Here is a 17,632-nt window from a genome sequence, read left to right as displayed (position 1 = left end):
TGCTGCTTTTTTTTTGGCAAAGCACTTGTGCTGCTATGGCCTAGCATCTCTACATTGTCGCCACCTAGGGCCACTTCATTGTGATGGCTAACCGTGGAAGCCACGGAGGATAAAATAAATTTGTTTTGATTAACATTAGTTTCGCAGTTCCAGCCATGCCTCCTTAGAGATTAGGATGACTGTAAGTGTATCAGGGCTAGGTGGGTGCAAGTGTATGATGCAGTCGCTAAGGATCAGTGTGGAGATTACCAAGAACGTGTAGCTGAATCCCAGACCACTCGAGGAAGGTGCCACATAGTTGACTCGCACGGCCAAGGGTGCCTCCGTCTGTACATTTCGTCGGGGTCTGTTTAGTGAGGGGCTTTGGATTAGCAACAAGTCGTCGTGGTCACCATCAGTCGAGAGGGCCACGAGAGAGAGAGAATATGTGAGGTGATAGATAGGAGGGGGGGATAAGGGGAACCGTGGAAGGTGTGCTGCGCGCGGTACAAGCAAGATCAACATGGTGGGGCACGCCACGGAATGGAATTAGGTGGATGCGGCAACAAGATAGCCGATCGGGGCCGAGAGGGACCAAAGCCAAAAGCTACCCGCACGCACGCACACCGCGGTGGCCACTATCATTGGATTGGATACAAAGTCTCTCTGGACTAGGCCACAGGGCTGAATCAGATTCCCACGATCGCGTGTTATCCATCCGTCACCTCACGTCGCCTCGCCTCTCCGCCCATGACTCGACGCGACGCTCCAAGCCTCATCCACATCCCGTCTCCGTGTGCAGTGTGCGTGCACCACGCCGTGCCTCCCCTCGCCCGCCGGTTCTGCCTCAAGGTTCGTTTGACGGTAAATCTTTCCGGTGCTGTTTTTGATGTGAACACATGCTTTCCACCTCTTCGCAATGGGGACGTGAGAGGTTGCACGTACTATGCATTAGCATGGAATCATTTGCCAACTTCTCTTGATTGATTGATTGCTTGATTTATTGCCCTCCAAACTCTACCTGATGTCCTCATCACCCATCACTCCGATGCGTGTGTACCGTGCATGATAATAGTTTGATTTGAATTGTACCGCTGCCAAGGACCCAGTTGTGTTACAACGCCTCTATGCACACGACACCGTGCGAACGTGCACCACAGCCCGTATCAGTCCGTTCATGTATTTCATAAGGCGCATGCATACGATTGGATTGGCCATCGTGCATCTGTCGTGCATGTATGTGTCGTCCCTGTAGCAGTTTTGGTTCTGTTAACTGTTGTGGGTGTTCCCCTAAAACTGTTGTGGGTGTTGGCTGCCTGGTGCTGCGAGGGTTGCGGTTAGGGATCATCTATTTTTGGAACAACTTTTGTGGTTTGCGGGGCGGTCATCTCGTGTAGCAAGGGCTATAAGGCACTGGAGTCGTGCGGCGTTGCGGCTTGCGAGCGAGAGCGAGGGGGGGGGGGGGGGGGGGTTGTTGGTCTGGCGGCGCCGAAGTTGGGGGTATGTGTTTTTTGCGATTATGCTCTAGGGTCGTGTGGTCGACGAGGTCTCGTTGCTTGCGTGGGTTTTGGGCTTTGTTTTCCTCATGAAAGGTTAGGTTTTTGATCTGCTATAAACGGGATCAATTATCTTCTTCCTGATGCATTGCCAGAGCTCCTAGCACTCTTAATAAGGAGGTTTCATGAAAGTGCATTGTCGGTTCATAGAAGTAGAAGTTTGAAGGCAGAATTTTAACATTCTCCTTTTCATTTGTAGATTATTATTACTAAAAGAACACATCTATCTATGCATAGGATAATGCATGGTGGAAGTCTCTCATCCAGCGAATGAACACTATAGGCCAACAGGTTGCAGGGAAATAGAAACCACCTGGGGCAATGAAAGTGCATGGTTTCTCCCACTAAAAAGAGAGAGGAGATTAGTTTTCAACCCTGAACCCCACCAAGTTGACTCAAGTATTTCCATGGACCTCCCATCCCAATCTCTCAGCATTCCCATCCCCATTGAGCCTGATTTCCCCTTTTCTCCATCAAGATATGGTGTTTGATTTGTGAGTTCGAGGTTTGTCTTCGGGCCATCATGAGGCTTAGCTCCAATCAACATCCTTGATATACCACATGCGATGGGATTGGGATGCGTGCAGTGGTACTACTACAAAAAAGGAGGGCTAGGGCCTCCTCTTCTTGGCTTATCCCTCCTTTGGTTGCCTTGCTGCTGACTTTTTTGGCACCTCCAGCCAAGCCACCAGCACAGCACTACGAGTCGCAAAGCAAAGCAGCGGTTTGCCTCCAGTTAGCATTGGACCACGTGTGCCAAAGCATTATTGTCACTCTGACTCAGCACCCTTCGCCCACCCACCAACCAACCAGAGGAGTCCAGCGCAAAGGAGATAAAAGCTGCCCGGCAGTATAGCGTGTTGCATGCACGATCCGTTCCGTCGAGTGCGTCCGGTTCACGATGCTACTACTCCTCCAGTTGCATTGCATGGCATTGCTGGGATCAACCGACGTCACCGATTTGCCTCGGATTTCGTCATCGAACGCCTCAGCTACAGTTCGATTTTACACGCGATATAAACTGGTTGGAGATTTTCTTCCATCTTTTAGTCTGGAGGAAACCAATGATACCGGTATGTCAGTCAGGTCTCTTGACTCTTGTCGACCCAAGCGCCAGTGTAGTACCATCGATCGGCGAGGGAGGAAACGTGTGGTACAGCGCTAGTCGCACGAATGACAACGTGCTGCCATTGCCCACTAGCCAACGTGTGTGTCAATCTCCCAGTCCACTTATAATTGGCGCCGTAGCCGGCCATCCTTATCCCATCGATTCTCCTTGTCCTGGGACGGGCAGTTCGGAATTCGCGATCCGCCCGATCTGAGTGCAGGGGGTGGCGCGCACCGAGACGACCCACGTAGGTACGAGTACCATCGAGGTCCCCCTCTCTATCGCCGCTCGGGACCGACCTCGCCTTGGCGCTTATTGGCAGCACGGGCACGGTGGAGGACATGGTAAACTGACATAGAACGTGAATAGTCAATTCTGAGCTCGTATTCATCTACACCCAGTGAATAAGAAAATAGTTTTGCTAAAGCACATCTATACGTGCTTTAAGTATTGCATATCTAAATTGTATATCATTGATTACGTTAAGGTTCATGTAAGCATTTTTTTTTGTTTTTTTTCCATGTAATTTGACGAGTCACTTAGATGTGTAATAGCTACAACACATTTAGATGTGCCTAGGCAGACCCAAAAAATATTTTAAAAAAATCATAAAACAATGCTATTGCCTATCATTAGGGCATCTCCAACGCAGACGCTTAAACTGTCCGCAACCGTCCGGACCGCGCGGTCCTGTATCGGTCCACTCGGTGGTTCGGACGCAACTTTTCCGACAAACCGGAAACAAAATGGGGGAGCTTTGCGGCCGTCTGAACCACTGCTTTGCCCGCGCTTGACTAACCTGACCCACCCAAAATCCTCCTACCTCGCCGCATGCTTTCTCGCCCGGCGCCATCTACTCGCGTTCATGTCGCTGTAGAGCGGCCGCTCCGCATTGACTCCTTCTTAGAGCGGACACGACCTTTCATAGGCTTTGGCATTGAAGCGGCGCGTCGGTCGAGAACGCCATCGGTGCCGCGCCCCTGTTGTCCGCGCCTATTCGATGCCGAAGAGATGTTTACTGGATGGGACGGAACGGATATCTACCACCCCGTTCAATGCCCACCCGTCCGTATGCCGCCATTAAGAAAGCTCGTCGGTCGAGGAACCAACTCTGACGCCACACATTGACGCACCCGGACGCTTGACCTCACTAGAATCCGCTATTTAAAGGCTGACATACCTGGCTAACTCCACACCACAACACATCCACTCCACATCCTTCTCCCCTGCACCACATCCGCCATGACCGCAAGCTCTAGCACTGTGTGGGAAAGCCTCTCCTCGGAGCAAAAGCACGAGGTGGCCGCCCTTCCAGCCGACTGGCAGACCCGCCGCGCCAGGTGGATCGAGCACGGCATGCTGGCCAGCTTGCCCGAGCACTTCAACGACGACCCTACGATGGCGACGGGCTCCGACGATGACTCCGTGTGGACCCTGCACCTGTGCATGCCGACTTAACCATGGAGCAGGCGTAGACGCACTTCGACGCCGCCATGCAGGAGGAGGAGCAGCCTGTGTCGGTGCCTACTGAAAGGATCGAGATAGACCTAGAGGGGGGTGAGTAGGTATAATTACAAATTTTAATTATTACTTAGCAATTTTAGGCTATAGTGCGGAATATGAAAGTGAGCCTAACAATTGCAAGTGTGATGCTAAGAGCTAAGCAAGATAAACAAGTAACACAAGTATGAAGTAAGCAAGCACAATATGAAATAAGTAAGTGCTAAGAGACAAGTAACCACAAGTAGAGAGTTAGGGTTAGGAATAACAGCAACTCCGGGAGACGAGGATGTATGCCGATGTTCACTTCCTTGGAGGGAAGCTACGTCACGATTAGAGAGGTGGATGTTACCACGAAGGCACACCAACGCCACGAAGGCTCGCCTTATTCTTCCTTTGAGACAACACCACAGAGGCGTTTCTCAACCACTAGTGGTAGACCTTGGGGTGGTCTCCAAACCCTCACAAACTTTCTGGGGGTAATCACAATGGTCGATTCCTCTCCAAAAGACTCCTACCGCCTAGGAGTCTCCAACCTCCAAAAGTAACAAGAACGTTGGGAAATGCTAGAGAACTTGCTCAAATCACGAATTCCTTTGGTGAGAAGAAGGGGAAGGAGTGGATCTATCACTTGATTGGAGAACTTCTCTCAAATGTTCCCAAATCCCTTGGGGATCTAGGATTTGGTGTAGGGAATCAAGAGAGGGAGTGTGATGTGTTCTTAAGAAGCTCAAAGTGAATGGTCGCCCCTCTCCCATGAGGGAGATGTTGGAAATATGCCCTAGAGGCAATAATAAATTGGTTATTATTATATTTCCTGTTCATGATAATCGTTTATTATCCATGCTAGAATTGTATTGATAGGAAACTCAGATACATGTGTGGATACATAGGCAACACCATGTCCCTAGTAAGCCTCTAGTTGACTCGCTCGTTGATCAATAGATGGTTACGGTTTCCTGACCATGGACATTGGATGTCGTTGATAACGGGATCACATCATTAGGAGAATGATGTGATGGACAAGACCCAATCCTAAGCCTAGCACAAGATCGTGTAGTTCGTTTGCTAAAGCTTTTCTAATGTCAAGTATCATTTCCTTAGACCATGAGATTGTGCAACTCCCGGATACCGTAGGAGTGCTTTGGGTGTGCCAAACGTCACAACGTAACTGGGTGGCTATAAAGGTACACTACAGGTATCTCCGAAAGTGTCTGTTGGGTTGGCACGAATCGAGACTGGGATTTGTCACTCCGTGTAAACGGAGAGGTATCTCTGGGCCCACTTGGTAGGACATCATCATAATGTGCACAATGTGACCAAGGAGTTGATCACGGGATGATGTGTTACGAAACGAGTAAAGAGACTTGCCGGTAACGAGATTGAACAAGGTATCGGGATACCGACGATCGAATCTCGGGCAAGTACAATACCGCTGGACAAAGGGAATTGTATACGGGATTGATTGAATCCTCGACATCGTGGTTCATCCGATGAGATCATCATGGAACATGTGGGAGCCAACATGGGTATCCAGATCCTGATGTTGGTTATTGGCCGGAGAGTTGTCTCAGTCATGTCTGCATGGTTCCGGAACCCATAGGGTCTACACACTTAAGGTTCGGTGACGCTAGAGTTGTTATGGGAAATAGTATGTGGTTACCGAAGGTTGTTCGGAGTCCCGGATGAGATCCCGGACATGACGAGGAGCTCCGGAATGGTCCGGAGGTGAAGATCGGTATATTGGACGAAGGGTATTGGAGTCCGGAAGTGTTCCGGGGGTATCAGGCTATGGCCAGCATGACCGAAAGGTGTTTCGGGAGCCCCGACAAGTGTGGGAGGGCCTCATGGGCCAAAGGGGAAGGGGCAAACCAGCCCACTAAGGGGTGGTGCGCCCCCCACACCCTTTCCCACATTACTTGGGGGTTGGGGAGCCTCCACCTGGCTTGGGAGGCAAGCCTCCACCTGCTTGGGTTGGGGGGCAAGTCTCCCTAGGATTTTCCCTAGGGAGATCCAATCTGCCTAGCCGCCGCCCCCTAGGGGAAACCCTAGGGCGCCTCCCCCTCTCCCCTTGCCCCTATATATAGTGGAGGGGTGGGAGGGCAGCCGTGACCTCTTCCCTGGCGCAGCCCTCCCTCCTCCAACTCTTCCTCCTCCTCCGTAGAGCTTAGCGAAGCCCTGCAGGAATACCACAAGCTCCACCACCACGCCGTCGTGATGCTGGAGTTCTCCCTCAACTTCTCCTCTTCCCTTGCTGGATCAAGGAGGAGACGTCCCCGGGCTGTACGTGTGTTGAACGCGGAGGCGCCGTCCGTTCGGCGCTAGATCGGAATCAACCGCGATCTGAATCGCTGCGAGTACGACTCCTTTATCCGCATTCTTGCAATGCTTCCGCTTAGCGATCTACAAGGGTATGTAGATGCACTCCCCTTCCCCTCGTTGCTAGATTACTCCATAGATTGATCTTGGTGATGCGTAGAAAATTTTAAATTTCTGCTACGATCCCCAACAGTGGCATCATGAGCTAGGTCTATGCGTAGTTTCTATGCACGAGTAGAACACAAAGCAGTTGTGGGCGTCGATTTTGTCAATTTACTTGCCGTTACTAGTCTTTTCTTGATTCGGCGGCATCGTGGGATGAAGCGGCCCGGACCGACCTTACACGTACTCTTATGTGAGACTGGTTCCACCGACTGACATGCACTAGTTGCATAAGGTGGCTAGCGGGTGTCTGTCTCTCCCACTTTAGTCGGATCGGATTCGATGAAAAGGGTCCTTATGAAGGGTAAATAGAAATTGGCATATCACGTTGTGGTTTTCGCGTAGGTAAGAAACGTTCTTGCTAGAAACCTATAGCAGCCACGTAAAAACTTGCAACAACAATTAGAGGACGTCTAACTTGTTTTTGCAGCATATGCCTTGTGATGTGATATGGCCAAAAGGATGTGATGAATGATATATGTGATGTATGAGATTGATCATGTTCTTGTAATAGGAATCATGACTTGCATGTCGATGAGTATGACAACCGGCAGGAGCCATAGGAGTTGTCTTAATTTATTTATGACCTGCGTGTCAACATAAACGTCATGTAATTACTTTACTTTATTGCTAAAGTGTTAGCCATAGTAGTAGAAGTAATAGATGACGAGACAACTTCAAGAAGACACGATGATGGAGATCATGATGATGGAGATCATGGTGTCATGTCGGTGACAACGATGATCATGGAGCCCCGAAGATGGAGATCAAAAGGAGCAAAATGATATTGGCCATATCATGTCACTATTTGATTGCATGTGATGTTTATCATGTTTTACATCTTATTTGCTTAGAATGACGGTAGCTTAAATAAGATGATCCCTCATAATAATTTCAAGAAAGTGTTCCCCCTAACTGTGCACCATTGCGAAGGTTCGTTGTTTCGAAGCACCACGTGATGATCGAGTGTGATAGATTCTAACGTTCGAATACAATGGGTGTAAGCCAGATTTACACACGCAATACACTTAGGTTGACTTGACGAGCCTAGCATGTACAGACATGGTCTCGGAACACGGAAGACCGAAAGGTCAAGCATGAGTCGTATAGAAGATACGATCAACATGAAGATGTTCACCGATGTTGACTAGTCCGTCTCACGTGATGATCGGACACGGCCTAGTTGACTCGGATCATGTTTCACTTAGATGACTAGAGGGATGTCTATCTGAGTGGGAGTTCACTAAATAATTTGATTAGATGAACTTAATTATCATGAACATAGTCTAAATTGTCTTTGCAAATATGTTGTAGATAAATAGCTCACGTTGTAGCTCCCTGTTTCAATATGTTCCTAGAGAAAGATTAAGTTGAAAGATATTGTAAGCAATGATGCGGACTGGGTCCGTAGTCCAAGGAGTGTCCTCACTGCTACACAGAAGGCTTGCGTCTTTGATGCACCGCTCGATGTGCAAACCCCTACAACGTTGTCTGTGGATGTTGTGAACACCTGACAGACACATCCTGATGACTACTTGATATTTAGTGCACCATACTTTACGGCTTAGAATCGGGATTCCAATGACGTTTTGAACGCCATAGAACATATGAGATGTTCCAAGAGCTGAAATTGGGATTTCAGGCTCATGCCCGTGTTGAGAGGTGTGAGACCTCTGACAAGTTCTTTTGCCAACAAGATGGAGGAGAATAGCTCAGCTAGTGAGCATGTGCTCAGAATGTCTGGGTGCTACAATCACTTAAATCAAGTGGGAGTTAAACTTCCAGATAAGATAGTGATTGATAGAGTTCTCCAGCCACTATCACTAAGCTACTAGATCTTCGTGATGAACTATGACATGCAAGGGATGGAGTTGATCCCGGAGCTGTTCGCGTTGCTTAAGACTACAAAAGGTAGAAATCAAGAAGTGGCATCAAGTGTTTAACAAGACCACTGGTTTCAAGAAGGGCAAGGGCTAGAAGGGAAACTTCATGGATGGCAAACCAGTTGCCGCTCCAGTGAAGGAACCCAAGGTTGAACCCAAACCCGAGACTAAGTGCTTCTATTGTAAAGGGAATGGTCACTGGTAGCGGAATTACCCCAAATGCATGGTAGATAAGAAGGCTGGCAACTTCGAAAAAATTTATACGTGTTATTAATGTGTACCTCACTAGTACTCCTGGTAGCACCTGGGTATTGGATACCGGTTCAGTTACTATTATTGGTGACTTGAAGCAAAAGCTACGGACTAAACAGAGACTGGCTGAGGGCGAGGTGACGATTGTTGGGGAACGTAGCAGAAATTCAAAATTTTCCTACGTGTCTCCAAGATCTATCTATGGAGAAACCAGCAACGAGGGGAAGGAGAGTGCATCTACATACCCTTGTAGATCGCTATGCGGAAGCGTTCAAGAGAACGGGGTTGAAGGAGTCGTACTCGTCGTGATCCAAATCACCGGAGATCCTAGTGCCGAACGGACGGCACCTCCGCGTTCAACACACGTACAGCCCGGTGACATCTCCCATGCCTTGATCCAGCAAGGAGAGAGGGAGAGGTTGAGGAAGACTCCATCCAGCAGCAGCACAACGGCGTGGTGGTGGTGGAGGAGCGTGGTACTCTAGCAGGGCTTCGCCAAGCATCGCAAGAGACGAGGAGGGAGAGGGGTAGGGCTGCGCCAAGAAGGAGAGGAACTCGTCTGTGTTGGGCAGCACAAACCTCAAGTATATATAGGGGGAGGGGAGGGGCTGCGCCCCCAACTAGGTTTCCACCCCTAGGGGTGGCGGCCAGCCTAGATCCCATCTAAGGGGGGGCGGCCAAGGGGGAGAGAGAGGGGAGGCGCACCTGGGGTGGGCCTTAGGGCCCATCTGCCCTAGGGTTTGCCCCCCTTCCCTCTCCCTTGCGCCTTGGGCCTTGGTGGGGGGGGGGGCGCACCAGCCCACCTGGGGCTGGTCCCCTCCCACACTTGGCCCATGCAGACCTCCGGGGCTGGTGGCCCCACTTGGTGGACCCTCGGGACCCTCCCACTGGTCCCGGTACGTTACCGATAAACCCCGAAACTTTTCCGGCGACCAAAATAGGACTTCCCATATATAAATCTTTACCTCCAGACCATTCCGGAACTCCTCGTGACGTCTGAGATCTCATCCAGGACTCCGAACAACATTCGGTAACCACATACAAACTTCCTTTATAACCCTAGCGTCATCGAACCTTAAGTGTGTAGACCCTACGGGTTCGGGAACCATGCAGACAAGACCGAGACGTTCTCCGGTCAATAACCAACAGCGGGATCTGGATACCCATGTTGGTTCCCACATGTTCCACGATGATCTCATCGGATGAACCACGATGTCGAGGATTCGATCAATCCCGTATTCAATTCCCTTTGTCTAGCGGTATTGTACTTGCCCGAGATTCGATCGTCGGTATCCCTATACCTTGTTCAATCTCGTTACCGGCAAGTCTCTTTACTTGTTCCGTAACACATCATCCCGTGATCAACTCCTTGATCACATTGTGCACATTATGATGATGTCCTACTGAGTGGGCCCAGAGATACCTCTCCGTTTACACGGAGTGACAAATCCCAGTCTCGATTCGTGCCAGCCCAACAGACACTTTCGGAGATACCTGTAGTGTACCTTTATAGCCACCCAGTTACGTTGTGACATTTGGCACACCCAAAGTATTCCTACGGTATCCGGGAGTTGCACAATCTCATGGTCTAAGGAAATGATACTTGACATTAGAAAAGCTTTAGCATACGAACTACACGATCTTTGTGCTAGGCTTGGGATTGGGTCTTGTCCATCACATCATTCTCCCAATGATGTGATCCCGTTATCAACGACATCCAATGTCCATGGTCAGGAAACCGTAACCATCTATTGATCAATGAGCTAGTCAACTAGAGGCTTACTAGGGACATGGTGTTGTCTATGTATCCACACATGTATCTGAGTTTCCTATCAATACAATTCTAGCATGGATAATAAACGATCATCATGAACTAGGAAATATAATAATAACTAATTTATTATCGCCTCTAGGGCATATTTCCAACAGTCTCCCACTTGCACTAGAGTCAATAATCTAGTTCACATCGCCATGTGATTAACACTCACAGGTCACATCGCCATGTGACCAACATCCAAAGAGTTTACTAGTGTCACTAAACTAGTTCACATCTGTTGGAATATGCCCTAGAGGCAATAATAAAAGCATTATTATTATATTTCCTTGTTCATGATAATTGTCTTTATTCATGCTATAATTGTATTATCCGGAAATCGTAATACATGTGTGAATAATAGACACCAACATGTCCCTAGTAAGCCTCCAGTTGACTAGCTCGTTGATCAACATATAGTCATGGTTTCCTAACTATGGACATTGGATGTCATTGATAATGAGATCACATCATTAGGAGAATGATGTGATGTACAAGACCCAATCCTAAACATAGCATGAGATCGTATAGTTCGTTTGCTAGAGTTTTCCAATGTCAAGTATCTTTTCCTTAGACCATGAGATCATGTAACTCCCGGATACCGTAGGAGTGCTTTGGGTATACCAAACGTCACAACGTAACTGGGTGACTATAAAGGTATACTACGGGTATCTCCGAAAGTGTCTGTTGGGTTGACATGGATCAAGACTGGGATTTGTCACTCCGCATGACGGAGAGGTATCACTGGGCCCACTCGGTAATGCATCATCATAATGAGCTCAGAGTGACCAAGTGTCTAGTCATGGGATCATGCATTACGGTACGAGTAAAGTGACTTGCCGGTAACGAGGTTGAACGAGGTATTGGGATACCGACGATTGGATCTCGGGCAAGTAACATACCGATTGACAAAGGGAATTGTATACGGGGTTGCTTGAATCCTCGACATCGTGGTTCATCCGATGAGATCATCGTGGAGCATGTGGGAGCCAACATGGGTATCCAAGTCCCGCTGTTGGTTATTGACCGGAGAGCGATCTCGGTCATGTCTACATGTCTCCCGAACCAGTAGGGTCTACACACTTAAGGTTCGGTCACGCTAGGGTTGTAGGGATATGTATATGCAGTAACCCGAATGTTGTTCGGAGTCCCGGATGAGATCTCGGACGTCACGAGGAGTTCCAGAATGTTCCGGAGGTATAGATTTATATATGGGAAGTCCTGTTTCGGGCATCGGGACAAGTTTCGGGGTTATCGGTATTGTACCGGGACCACCGGAAGGGTCCCGGGGGTCCACCGGGTGGGGCCACCTGTCCCGGGGGGCCACATGGGCTGTAGGGGGTGCGCCTTGGCCTACACAGGCCAAGGGCACCAGCCCCAAGAGGCCCATGCGCCTAGGGTTTCAAGGGAGGAAGAGTCCTAGGAGGGGAAGGCACCTCCTAGGTGCCTTGGGGAGGAGGGATTCCTCCCCCTTGGCCGCACCCCCCTAGGAGATTGGATCTCCTAGGGCCGACGCCCCCCCTTGGCCCTCCTATATATAGTGGGGGAAGGAGGGCTTTTCATCCACGCTTTTGGTTGCCTCCTTCTCCCTCTCCAACACCTCCTCCTCCTCCATAGCGCTTGGCGAAGCCCTGCCGGAGTACTGCAGCTCCATCAACACCACGCCGTCGTGCTGCTGCTGGTGCCATCTCCCTCAACCTCTCCTCTCCCCTTGCTGGATCAAGCAGGAGGAGACGTGGCTGTTCCGTACGTGTGTTGAACGCGGAGGTGCCGTCCGTTCGGTGCTAGGATCTCCGGTGATTTGGATCACGTCGTGTTCGACTACATCATCCCCGTTCTTTGAACGCTTCCACTCACGATCTACAAGGTACGTAGATGCATCTAATCACTCGTTGCTAGATGAACTCATAGATGGATCTTGGTGAAACCGTAGGAAAATTTTGTTTTCTGCAACGTTACCCAACAGTGGCATCATGAGCTAGGTCTATGCGTAGTTCTTCTTGCGCGAGTAGAACACAATTTGTGGTGGGCGTAGATGTTGTCAACTTTCTTGCCGTTACTAGTCTTATCTTGCTTCAATGGTATTGTGGGATGAATCGGCCTGGACCAACCTTACACGTACGCTTACGTGAGACCGGTTCCACCGACTAACATGCACTAGTTGCATAAGGTGGCTGGCGGGTGTCTGTCTCTCCTACTTTAGTTGGAGCGGATTCGATGAAAAGGGTCCTTATGAAGGGTAAATAGAAGTTGACAAATCACGTTGTGGCTTTCACGTAGGTAAGAAAACGTTCTTGCTAGAACCCTACTTCAGCCACGTAAAACATGCAACAACAATTAGAGGACGTCTAACTTGTTTTTGCAGCAAGTGCTTTGTGATATGATATGGCCAAAGTTGTGATGAATGATGAATGATCTATATGTGATGTATGAGATGTTCATGCTATTGTAATAGGAATCACGACTTGCATGTCGATGAGTATGACAACCGGCAGGAGCCATAGGAGTTGTCTTTATTTTTGTATGACCTGCGTGTCATTGAGAAACGCCATGTAAATTACTTTACTTTATTGCTAAACGCGTTAGCCATAGTAGTAGAAGTAATAGTTGGCGAGCAACTTCATGGAGACACAATGATGGAGATCATGATGATGGAGATCATGGTGTCATGCCGGTGACAAGATGATCATGGAGCCCCAAGATGGAGATCAAAGGAGCTGTGTGATATTGGCCATGTCATGTCACTATTATTATTTGATTGCATGTGATGTTTATCATGTTTTTCATCTTGTTTGCTTAGAACGACGGTAGTAAATAAGATGATCCCTCACAACAATTTCAAGAAGTGTTCTCCCCTAACTGTGCACCGTTGCTAAAGTTCATCGTTTCGAAGCACCACGTGATGATCGGGTGTGATAGATCCTTACGTTCACATACAACGGGTGTAAGACAGTTTTACACACGCAAAACACTTAGGGTTAACTTGACGAGCCTAGCATGTGTATAGACATGGCCTCGGAACACAGAAGACCTAAAGGTCGAGCATGAGTCGTATAGAAGATACGATCAACATGAAGATGTTCACCGACGTTGACTAGTCCGTCTCACGTGATGATCGGACACGGCCTAGTTGACTCGGATCATGTTATACTTAGATGACTAGAAGAGGGATGTCTATCTAAGTGGGAGTTCATTGAATAATTTGATTATATGAACTTAATTATCATGAACTTAGTCTAAAATCTTTACAATATGTCTTGTAGATCAAATGGCCAACGTAGTCCTCAACTTCAACGCGTTCCTAGAGAAAACCAAGCTGAAAGACGATGGCAGCAACTATACGGACTGGGTCCGGAACCTGAGGATCATCCTCATAGCTGCCAAGAAAGATTATGTCCTACAAGCACCGCTGGGTGACGCACCTGTTCTCCCTGCAGAACAAGACGTTATGAACGCTTGGCAGGCACGTACCGATGACTACTCCCTCGTTCAGTGCGGCATGCTTTATAGCCTAGAGCCGGGGCTCCAAAAGCGTTTTGAGAGACATGGAGCATATGAGATGTTCGAAGAGCTGAAAATGGTTTTCCAAGCTCATGCCCGGGTCGAGAGATATGAAGTCTCCGACAAATTCTTCAGCTGTAAGATGGAGGAAAATAGTTCTGTCAGTGAGCACATACTCACTATGTCTGGGTTACATAACCGCTTGACTCAGCTGGGAGTTAATCTCCCGGATGATGCGGTCATTGACAGAATCCTCCAGTCGCTTCCACCGAGCTACAAGAGCTTTGTGATGAACTTCAATATGCAGGGGATGGAGAAAACCATTCCTGAAGTATTTGCTATGCTGAAATCAGCAGAGATAGAAGTCAAGAAGGAACATCAAGTGTTGATGGTCAATAAAACCACTAAGTTCAAGAAGGGCAAGGGTAAAAAGAACTCCAAGAAGGACGGCAAGGGAGTTGCCGCGCCCGGCAAGCAAGCTGCTGGGAAGAAGCCAAAGAATGGACCCAAGCCTGAGACTGAGTGCTTTTATTGCAAGGAAAGTGGTCATTGGAAGCGGAACTGCCCCAAATACTTAGCAGACAAGAAGGCCGGCAAAACAAAAGGTATATGTGATATACATGTAATTGATGTGCACCTTACCAGCACTCGTAGTAGCTCCTGGGTATTTGATACCGGTGCAGTTGCTCACATTTGTAACTCAAAGCAGGAGCTGCGGAATAAGCGGAGACTGGCGAAGGACGAGGTGACAATGCGCGTCGGGAATGGTTCCAAGGTCGATGTGATCGCCGTTGGCACGCTGCCTCTACATTTACCTACGGGATTAGTTTTAAACCTCAATAATTGTTATTTAGTGCCAGCTTTGAGCATGAACATTGTATCGGGATCTCGTTTAATTCGAGATGGCTACTCATTTAAATCTGAGAATAATGGTTGTTCCATTTATATGAGAGATATGTTTTATGGTCATGCTCCTATGGTAAATGGTTTATTCTTAATGAATCTCGAGCGTATTGCTACACATATTCATAGTGTGAGTACCAAAAGATGTAAGGTTGATAATGATAGTCCCACATACTTGTGGCACTGCCGCCTTGGTCACATAGGTGTCAAACGCATGAAGAAGCTCCATGCAGATGGACTTTTAGAGTCTCTTGATTATGAATCATTTGACACGTGCGAACCATGCCTCATGGGTAAAATGACCAAGACTCCGTTCTCAGGAACAATGGAGCGTGCAACCAACTTATTGGAAATCATACATACTGATGTGTGTGGTCCAATGAGTGTTGAGGCTCGCGGTGGCTATTGTTATGTTCTCACCCTCACTGATGACTTGAGTAGATATGGGTATGTCTACTTAATGAAACACAAGTCTGAAACCTTTGAAAAGTTCAAGGAATTTCAGAGTGAGGTTGAGAATCAACGTGACAGGAAAATCAAGTTCCTACGATCAGATCGAGGAGGAGAATACTTGAGTCACGAGTTTGGCACACACTTAAGAAAATGTGGAATAGTTTCACAACTCACGCCGCCTGGAACACCTCAGCGTAATGGTGTGTCCGAACGTCGTAATCGCACTCTATTAGATATGGTGCGATCTATGATGTCTCTTGCCGATTTACCGCTATCCTTTTGGGGGTATGCTTTAGAGACTGCCGCATTCACTTTAAATAGGGCTCCGTCGAAATCCGTTGAGACGACACCGTTTGAATTATGGTTTGGTAAGAAACCTAAGTTGTCGTTTCTGAAAGTTTGGGGATGCGATGCTTATGTCAGGAAACTTCAACCTGAAAAGCTCGAACCCAAGTCGGAAAAATGCGTCTTCATAGGATACCCTAAAGAAACTACTGGGTATACCTTCTACCTCAGATCCGAAGGCAAGATCTTTGTTGCCAAGAATGGGTCCTTTCTAGAGAAAGAGTTTCTCTCGAAAGAAGTAAGTGGAAGGAAAGTAGAACTTGATGAAGTATTACCTCTTGAACCGGAAAATGGCGCAACTCAAGAAAATGTTCCTGAGGTGCCTGCACCGACTAGAGAGGAGGTTAATGATGATGATCAAGATACTTCTGATCAAGCTCCTACTGAAATTCGAAGGTCCACAAGGACACGTTCCGCACCAGAGTGGTATGGCAACCCTGTCTTGGAAATCATGTTGTTAGACAACGGTGAACCTTCGAACTATGGAGAAGCGATGGCGGGCCCGGATTCCGAAAAATGGCTAGAAGTCATGAAATCCGAGATAGGATCCATGTATGAAAACGAAGTATGGACTTTGACTGACTTGCCCGTTGAGCGGCGAGCCATAGAAAATAAATGGATCTTTAAGAAGAAGACAGACGCGGATGGTAATGTGACCATCTATAAAGCTCGGCTTGTCGCTAAGGGTTATCGACAAGTTCAAGGGGTTGACTACGATGAGACTTTCTCACCGGTAGCGAAGCTGAAGTCCGTCCGAATCATGTTAGCGATTGCCGCATTCTATGATTATGAAATATGGCAAATGGACGTCAAAACGGCATTCCTTAATGGTTTCCTTAAGGAAGAATTGTATATGATGCAGCCGGAAGGTTTTGTCGATCCTAAGAATGCTGACAAGGTGTGCAAGCTCCAACGCTCGATTTATGGGCTGGTGCAAGCATCTCAGAGTTGGAACATTCGCTTTGATGAGATGATCAAAGCGTTTGGGTTTACGCAGACTTATGGAGAAGCCTGCGTTTACAAGAAAGTGAGTGGGAGCTCTGTAGCATTTCTCATATTATATGTAGATGACATACTTTTGATGGGAAATGATATAGAACTCTTGGACAGCATTAAGGCCTACTTGAATAAAAGTTTTTCAATGAAGGACCTTGGAGAAGCTGCTTATATATTAGGCATCAAGATCTATAGAGATAGATCGAGACGCCTCATAGGTCTTTCACAAAGCACATACCTTGATAAGATATTGAAGAAGTTCAATATGGATCATTCTAAGAAGGGGTTCTTACCTATGTTACAAGGTGTGAAATTGAGCTCAGCTCAATGTCCGACCACGGCAGAAGATATAGAAGAGATGAGTGTCATCCCCTATGCCTCGGCCATAGGGTCTATTATGTATGCCATGCTGTGTACCAGACCTGATGTAAACCTTGCCGTAAGTTTGGTAGGAAGGTACCAAAGTAATCCCGGCAAGGAACACTGGACAGCGGTCAAGAATATCCTGAAGTACCTGAAAAGGACTAAGGAAATGTTTCTCGTTTATGGAGGTGACGAAGAGCTCGTCGTAAAGGGTTACGTCGACGCTAGCTTCGACACAGATCTGGATGCTAAGTCACAGACCGGATACGTGTATATTTTGAATGGTGGGGCAGTAAGCTGGTGCAGTTGCAACAGAGCGTCGTGGCGGGATCTACATGTGAAGCGGAGTACATGGCAGCCTCGGAGGCAGCACATGAAGCAATATGGGTGAAGGAGTTCATCACCGACCTAGGAGTCATACCCAATGCGTCGGGGCCGATCAAGCTCTTCTGTGACAACACTGGAGCTATTGCTCTTGCCAAGGAGCCCAGGTTTCACA

The 17,632-nt window shown here is 48.0% G+C and overlaps 1 protein-coding gene across 1 annotated transcript; it reads left to right on the top strand.

Annotated features, from left to right (window-relative positions):
- The first annotated feature begins 1,437 nt into the window (after nt 1–1,437).
- Nucleotides 1,438–14,992, top strand: LOC147976465 (uncharacterized). The gene is made up of 2 exons (XM_087518808.1): nt 1,438–14,678; nt 14,783–14,992. Exons 1-2 carry the CDS (start codon nt 13,841–13,843, stop codon nt 14,794–14,796), a joined length of 852 nt encoding a protein of 283 aa, XP_087374934.1. The 5' UTR covers nt 1,438–13,840; the 3' UTR covers nt 14,797–14,992.
- The last annotated feature ends 2,640 nt before the right edge of the window (nt 14,993–17,632 follow it).

This window comes from Triticum urartu, chromosome 4A (assembly GCF_056163025.1).
Source record: "Triticum urartu cultivar PI428250 chromosome 4A, HENAU_Tu73, whole genome shotgun sequence".
Classification (NCBI taxonomy): Eukaryota; Viridiplantae; Streptophyta; class Magnoliopsida; order Poales; family Poaceae; genus Triticum; species Triticum urartu.
The sequence above is the reverse complement of the archived record's forward strand: the minus strand, read 5'-3'. Positions and strand labels throughout refer to the sequence as shown.